At 36.0% G+C, this 8,404-nt stretch overlaps 1 protein-coding gene across 1 annotated transcript in view; it reads left to right on the forward strand.

The window, feature by feature from the left end:
• The window catches only part of SYN2 (synapsin II), a 114,019-nt gene extending 106,488 nt beyond the window's left edge, over positions 1 to 7,531 (forward strand). The window contains exons 12-13 of the mRNA XM_034438202.3: positions 3,337 to 3,571; positions 6,656 to 7,531. Of these exons, the coding sequence (XP_034294093.1) occupies positions 3,337 to 3,571; positions 6,656 to 6,791 (371 nt within the window). The 3' untranslated portion in view covers positions 6,792 to 7,531. The remainder of the gene's footprint in view (positions 1 to 3,336; positions 3,572 to 6,655) is intronic.
• The last annotated feature ends 873 nt before the right edge of the window (positions 7,532 to 8,404 follow it).

Genomic DNA, 8,404 nt, shown 5'->3' on the forward strand with positions numbered 1-8,404 from the left:
GAACCTGCCAACTGAATGCCATTAATATCAAGCCATGGATGTTCTTTTGCATGTGTTAGTTTAAGTAATTAAAGATGCTTTTGTGCATTGTTTATGGGCTATCTCTGTGTGTATGAAGTGTGTATGTGTACTGACCACAGATAAAAGATTTGCATCTTAGCAAAATATCAGTGCATTTGATGCAGATGGTTGTAGAAGGACATGCACTAGTTTACTGGGTCAACAGTAAAGAAGCAAGCCAATATGTTTACCTGCATGCTAGCATGCTCAAGTGCAATATTGTGGAGAGTTGGGAAACGGTATTTTAAAATGTAGGATCAATGTCAGGGGGGAGGGGTGATTTGCTTTATTTTTCCTTTTTTTAATTTCTTTCTGTCAAAGCTGCTATTATTATTATTATTATTATTATTATTATTATTGCTACCTTTTTGTACCAAACTAATGCAAGAAAGCGAGCAAATGCTGAAGTGTGACTGCAGTATATATTTTGTGAAATACTTTGTACAGCTTAATGTCCAATAAAAAAAGTTACATCTGTCTTCAGTGTAGTTTCTAGCACACGATTTTCCCAAGGGGGAAAAATCCTTTTATATACAGCAAAGAATAAGTATGGGCTTGTTAGCGTAAAAAAATGAAATTGAAATTCAGAATCTCTCAGTCGGCTATAATTAAATCGCAAGGCTTCTGACCATCTTTAGATACTGTAAACACATCGATCCTGTTCACGGGGCATGCAGCTAATAACATGATGGGCTGGGATCACTTCTGCATCTACCTGTGACTTGCATAAATCCAGTGAAGGTTATGAACAGACATTTATGCATATAACTTTTTGCAGGTTCTCAGGTCACACATACTTCTATTGGGAGGGGGAAAGTAAATTAGGGACAGGAATAGATGTAATTCTTCTTCTGCACATTTTGCTATTGCAAATAATGAACAAGATTATATAACTGTGGTGTTTTAAGAAATGCACCAAGAATGAATTGTTGCCAAATTTCTAACATGTGGAAAATTATCTAAAAACCTATTTTGTTATTATGAAGATTGTAAATATCATTGGAACTTCTCTGAAATAAGTCAATTTATGCATTCAGGGTTTGAAAGAGAAAATGCAAATTCTCACCAGCAATTTACTTTAAAATTTGAGTTTCTGTACTTGGTATTTTTAAATGGTCATTGTTGAAAGTATGGTATTAATTCTGCTTCATCTGCATATTCCTGCCTCATTGATTCTCTTAATTAGCTAAATAGCTAATTTTATTCAGAGATGTTTGGGGTTTTGGACAGTTTGGCATGATAAAGAGAAAGAATTTGCAAGGCCTCCAAATTATTCCTAGGCCTAATTAAAAGTACACATGTACAGTTTCCCTAGTATTAACAAAGGCGTAGAGTTCTGAAGGAGTATTATGGGAATGTATTTTTCATCTTGAAAGTATCATCCTTGAGTGATGATGCAAAATCATTCTAACAGACTGATAAAGCAGCAGAGTTGATTTCACAAATTGTGTGACATTTGCCCACTTTGTACAAAGTGGGAAAACCTGTTATATATATTAATGTCTGTGATATGCAAAAATAATAACCTTTTCCTATCCAGAGTATTGTGTGCATTCTTCAGCATGCATGGATTTTTTTCCATGAATGTGCCTAGCCATCACTTCATTAAAGATGTCAGTTCTTGGCTTGCATCTCTCTGGATGCCCAGACCTCTCTCTATCCTCTGAGCTAAATGGAGATGAGACCATTTAGAGATCTCTAAGAAGCTTTGTGTAATGCCTGGGAGAATCTTTTCAGATGATACCACAGATTTGATTTTTTTTATGTGTTGGGGGAAGTCTTCAAGAAAAACAATTCTAAACCCTTTGGACTCATATAATCCATTTCAAGAGATTAGGGCTACAATATATTTGTGCTAAAAAAACTCTGTGATGGCTATGCTGGTATAGTATTGTGTTCTGGTACAATTCTGAAAGCAAGTTCTCCAAAGGAAGCATTTGTTGGAATGATAGATTTTAAAATCAGGCATCAAAGACTCTTCAATCTCCACTAAGGCTCCATAAGTCTGATCCAAGTTGATTGCCTTAAATCGGATGCATATTTGACAGTACTGAAATCCATTGCCTTCACTGTTTATAGAAACAGAACAACCATACACTAAGGAGAAAGGGTGGGGGGGGTGCACTGGAAAAAAACTGCACCAACTGCAGCTGAATCTACAACTCAGTTTTGATTAGCTATTGCTTACAAAATATGGAACTGCTTTAGGGTTGATGTTGCAAGGTCTGAGTATGTTAATTGCTTACTGGTTGGCTCAAGTAGATGCCTGTTTTGTTTTTCACAGAAGGGCTTAATGAAAAGCCACTGCAAATATATGAGACATTTTAAAAACATAACAACCCTCCCCTCCCATTTAAGGCAAAACAAAAAGGCAACTAATTTGAATCAATATTATTAATAAACAACTGCTGTGATATATTCAAAGCAAACAGATTCCTTCTGGCTGTTAACTTCCATTGTGTTCTGTCTGTAATGGAGCAATCTGGGAAAATGTTTTACTTATCAGGAACCTGAGAACTGAAATGGAGAAATACTATAATTAATGCAGCTTAATCTGGCCCAGCCTTATTCAACCTGATACTTTCCAGGTGCTTTAGACTTCAAGTCCCATCATTCCTCTCAGCGTGATAGGTTCCCCAGGGGTGATGGGAATGATAGTTCACTCCATCTGCCTGGCATTAGCTTAAGAGTGTGTAAATTTCCTGCCAGCCGCACTTGCTATCAGCCATAAAGATTTCTGCTGTCACATCCAGCACTATTAAGGAGCCTTAAACTGCTCCTCTCCAACCAAATAATTATTACAGGTAATCCTCATTTAGCTATTTCTTGTTTAACGACCATTTGCAGTTACAAGAGTGATTCAAAAGTAACTTTGAAACCAATCTTTGCATTTATGGCCTTTCCAGGTTTATAAAACAAAGAAAAACTGAAATAAGTTCATAAACACAGTTGTGGTTTCACTCAGAAATTGCTTTGTTTGATGATTGAGTTGCTGGTACCAATTGTAGTTGCTAAAGGAGGACTATTTATATGTTGTTGATTTCCTTAAAAAAAGCAGGTCCAATTACTAAAGCAGTGAATTTTCAAAGGCTGTTTTAGTGTGGATACGAAGATTTGCAATTTATATTTATGTAGAGTTGTAATTCATGATCATGATAGCTAAGGCATTCTAACCCCACCGAACTTTTCTACTACCAGACTGATATTAAGTGTTGGTTGTAAGAGTTATTACAAAATGACTGATGCATTATGAAGTTTTTCTTGTGCTGAACCTAGGGGGCCCAGTGCAACCCCAAGGAATGCAATCACAAAGACAGGAGCCACCCCAAGGGTTCCGTCCGGGGCATTCAGGAAAGCCCTCCAGTTCTCTGCCTCCACGTCCACCTGGCCCTGCGATTCAGCCATCCCGTGCCCAGGCCTCAGGTCCTTCAAGTGCTGGGCCTCCAGCAGACATGAAGACTGAGCCCCCGCCAGACTCATCCCAGAAGCCTCAGTCACATCCTCAGCTAAAGTAAGGCATTCTTGTCATTTTCTCCTCTTGTTTTGTAATGCTTCATTTGCCAAAAGAGGTTGGAGTACAGATAAATAAGTACAAGATTCCTTTCTTTTTGTAACAGTTCTGTTTCTGTTTCACCTGGAGTGGGTACATTTCCAACAGACATTTCCAAATCTGCTGAAAAAAAAGCATATTTCATGTAGTATGTATAGATTTGAGTCATCCCCTTCTTCTTTCCAACATCTCAGAAGGTGTTGATTTGCCTTTGGTTGTGCTGTTTATGAGGCAGCTGGTAAGAAAGAGAGAGAAAGAGAGAACCTTATCTGCTTAAACTTTTAACCTTGCAGCCACTCAGACAAGAAAGATCGGAAAACCCAGAGAATGTTTTCCTTGTCAAAAGATGTTTTGCATTAAAACTAGAGATAGATAGAACATTTGTCATTAACTATATATTACATCCTATGCTTAAGACTTCTTCTAGGGCCACTTCTATGCAATGGAACTCATTTTCATACTCTATATTTGGTTTATTAGATATAATATACTCCAACTGTATCTTTGATTTTAATTTTTGTCATATTAAAGTATGTCTGAAGATGGCCATTTATTTATATATCCTCTTGGTTTATTGGAAACTGCTTTGAAGATTAATATATCACATTTCATTTCTGTTTCACATATTCAAATTCAAATATTCAAATACCCAAGGTATATTGCTTAACAATTTAGAGATAGAAAGATTTCCTACTCCCTTCATTATCAAAATGCATGACTGTAACAAATGCCAGAATACTTTACTTGCCAAAATTTTGTCTGATAGTTTACAGACTTAATCTTAAGGCTTACATAATTCGTTTTTGCTGTGAAGGTGAAGGAAGGTAATCACAAAAAAAAAAAAGATTTTTAAAAAAATACAGGGCAGTTAAATATGATAAATCAATAAATGGCCTTAAATGTATTATATTTAGTTATGTATGTAAAAAAAAAGTTCAGTTCACTACTCATTTTTATTATTTCCACTATATACTTTTTCCAGAAGAATTTAAAAGTCATTTAATTTAAAACAAACTAAATGGATCAATGTGGGGATAGTGGTGAAGGTTTTGGATTAGAAGTGGGAAGACTTGGATTCAAATCCGCCTTCAGCCACAGCAGTTCACCAGCTGACTTTAGGCCAGTCATTGTTGCTCAACCCAACCTACCTCGCAGGGCAATTAGAAAGAGGGAAAATAATGTATGGGCCTTACGTTTGTGTATAGATGGTATATAAATATAGTAAATAAATAAACTACCATAGAAAATATCAAGGGATATTTTCTGCCCTGATGTAGGTTTCCTTTTCTAGTTTTTGTTTTTAATGCAACAGATATTCACGGTTAATGTTTCTCTCTCTGTTAATAACTGGAGTCAAAATGGCGTAGATGCCTAAATATGTTCTTTTAGAGGTTTGTGAAAAGAGCACATTTCTTGTGCTCTTATCCCCTCAAGACCTTGTGGACTACACCACACCTCACCACACACAGTTTTGGAGGTCTATTGAAAAATAACACTGACCAGGAAGATTACAATAAATACAAGTTTATGTGTGTTTCAATAAATCCATCTTCTCCATCATGGTGTTTCAGATATCTTAAATTTCAAAGGCAATTCATTTGTGCAATGCAAACAGCCCTAATATTTTATTTCCTTCTTTTATGGTAGTCTTATTAAGAAGTATAAGAAGCAAACCTTGGCTGGTCTCAAAAATAGCTTAGTGAGGGTGAATCTAGTTACTGCTTAGATAGGAGACCAGAAAATTTTTTCAGGCCCACGGACCAGAGCAGAATGTTGAAAAACATATTTTGGAAGAATTTAATGATGAATCACTTCCAAAACAGCATGAAAACCTGTATGTAGTCACCTGCAGTTGAGCTCAGCTTGAGGGATATTTTGCCTTTCCTTTTATTCAAATTTAAACTTTTTTTTTCCAATTCACTGCTTATTCCAGTCCTAAACAATATTTTTCAAGCTTGGGACTTCTTAAGGGCTATTCCTTAATATTTGAAAGCTCTATGCACATAGTTTTAAAGCATCCCGGATGGCTCATATCTCAAGTTACAGATTTGTTCCAATTTCAAATCCCCCCACTTCTAAATTGCCAATGGGATTAACTGTACTCAGTGATTGTATTCTCACCCACATCTTCTGGTTTAACATGTGCATGCAGGTTACAAGCCTATGCATAAATATTTCATTAAACCATTTATGTTTCAGTTCTTAATCAAGTAAAGAACCTTTATCTTTCCACCCCTCCCTTCTCAATGACTATTAAACCCAAATACAGTGAAAACGAAAGACTGTACACACCTACAATATTGCTCACTCTGATTTTCTGGAAAAGGTGTAAGATTTCCTGGAAAAGGTGTAAGATTTTTCTGGAAAAGGTGTAAGATTTTCTGGAAAAGGTGTAAGGTTTTCTGGGGGAAAAATAATTGATCTGTCATAAAGCATAATATAAAAACACAAGCAAATACAATTTTCCTTTCTTTTAAAAAAGTATACTTAAAATTTATAGGGTTAAAAAATAAATCGTATGAATATCATTTCAATTGATATGGCTGTCCATTTTAACCACATGAGTCTAGGCAGCTAACAGGGAGTAACATCAATAGCAAAACTTCATAAGAAAACAATAAATAATCATTACAAAAGCCAAGTTGAAGCCAAACAACGCAATCAACGCAACTACAACACAAGCTTGATCACTTATCTCAGGCTCTGTAACAGAACCAGGTTTTAGTGCCTTACAGAAATACAATGGTTTGGGGCAAGTCTAATCTCCAGTGGGCAACATTACAGAAAAGTCTGACTGCCAGGAATAGAGACAGTTCTGAGTTTTGATGTGTATCAGACAATTGTTTCTCAACAACAGTTGTGCTCATCTATTCAAAGAGTGTCATCTGGATGTTGCCGGTTGTATATCCTATTCATATTATATGTAATACAAATTGAATTTTGAAAGGTAGGGGCTACATCAGTCACGAATAAGAAAAGAAAATCTGTATGAAAGCTTCAGATGTATGTAACATTCATGTGTGAGTTTTTGTCTCTGTCTTGCAGCAAATCACAATCTCTGACAAATGCCTTCAACTTCACGGAGTCATCCTTCTTCCGATCATCTGTGAATGAGGATGAAGCAAAAGCTGAAACCATCCGAAACTTAAGAAAATCTTTTGCCAGCCTGTTTTCAGATTAACCATGGCTAGTTTGCTTTTGCATATCCATCAAATGTTTGAAAGTCTCCTGTGAATATCATTTTACAAACACTATTTCTTTATGAATGATCCTTCTTTGCTGTTTCAACTGTTGTATTAAGCAATATGTTATGCTCTTTTTAAAAAAGGGGACTATAATGCATTAACACTTCAGGTATCTTTTTAAAAAGCCACTTTAAAAAAAGCCAAGAGGAAAAGCTATACAGCCGAATGCTTACAGTCGTCCTTAACTGTGATTCTGTGGCCTTACCGTTAAATGCACTCAATCATCCCATTGGACCCTTTGTTGTGAAGTCTTGAGAGCAGCACACCATTAAATTGCAAGTCTTCCCTTTCCTACAGTTTTCTCCAATACTCAGCTGCATGTTTGTTTCTTCAAGATATTTTCTTCTACTTTTTTGAGACTTAGTTTCTTGCCCTCAGATCTTTAGGGCATAGTTTCATTATTGTATTTCAGTTAATCATCTTTCACCGTGTTAGGAAGCTTTCCATCCGCTAAATGTAGTTTTCCGATAGGCTTTAAGAGCAAATTCTAGAATGAACCAATGTTAGAGCCCTATGTGTGTCTATATATGATTCTATTCTATTCCTCCTCATATATTTGTTGTGAAATTATTTGCAGCCTGTTAATAGTGCCTTTTGCTTTGTAAAATGTCATGCATGGCCTCATGTCACCATAGTTCCATATTACATCCCAATAAATGGAAAGCTCTGTACCTAACAGGAAGTCTGCTTCTTCTGACTTCTCTGCAGTGTGGTAATGATAGCAGAGGGAGATCTGAATCTTTATTTTTCTTATTTATTTTACTTTCAGTCAAAATGCATTCAATAAACAAGGAAGAATAATATCTCAGAAACACAATTTTAAAGAGATCAATCCCTTCATTGATACACTTCTTCTGATAAAATTTGCCTATAAATCTTGGCTTGTCTACGGAATGAGGTATCTCATGGAATGATTTATAGATCATTATAGGGTCCACTCAGTGCCAAGTTGTATTTTGAAGAGCTATATCCACATTTTCTAATTTTATCTTTGCGCATGGGAGATAGGCTATCTTTTCCTTTCCTGTTAAACTGATCCTCAACATTACCGTGTCTGCTCTTTATGCTCTGCTACCCAGATCAAAAATATTTTCATTTTATCTGATGTTGAAAACATAGATATTACACACACATACATAGATATTGGTATAGTTATAGATGATATAGATAGATATGGGTGGCTTGTACAATGTTTGTGCCTCATTGAGCCAAACGCAACCCATTCATCATTTACTGTACAGTGGCCATGTAGAATTTGCAGTAGTTTTAAAACAAGGGTACATCTGTAGCTTTATCAAACTACAGTGGGGATTTGAACTTGAATAGGGACCTTTTCTCTAGCACATTTAGCCTTAGAGTTAGGATGTGCTTGCCTTTCTTCAAGGCCGCATAGTTTGCAATCAACTCAAAGAATGGTCTTGAAATTCCAAGATCAAAGGACGGCTTGGGTTAAAGAAGATGGGGAATGATGGCTTCCTTCTCCAGCATGTTCTTTTTTCTCCATTGCAAGGTAAAAAGGAGTTGCTTATGATTACTCATATATTCATTA

Source organism: Pantherophis guttatus, chromosome 2, assembly GCF_059756535.1.
Source record: "Pantherophis guttatus breed Tessera chromosome 2, ASM5975653v1, whole genome shotgun sequence".
NCBI lineage: Eukaryota > Metazoa > Chordata > Lepidosauria > Squamata > Colubridae > Pantherophis > Pantherophis guttatus.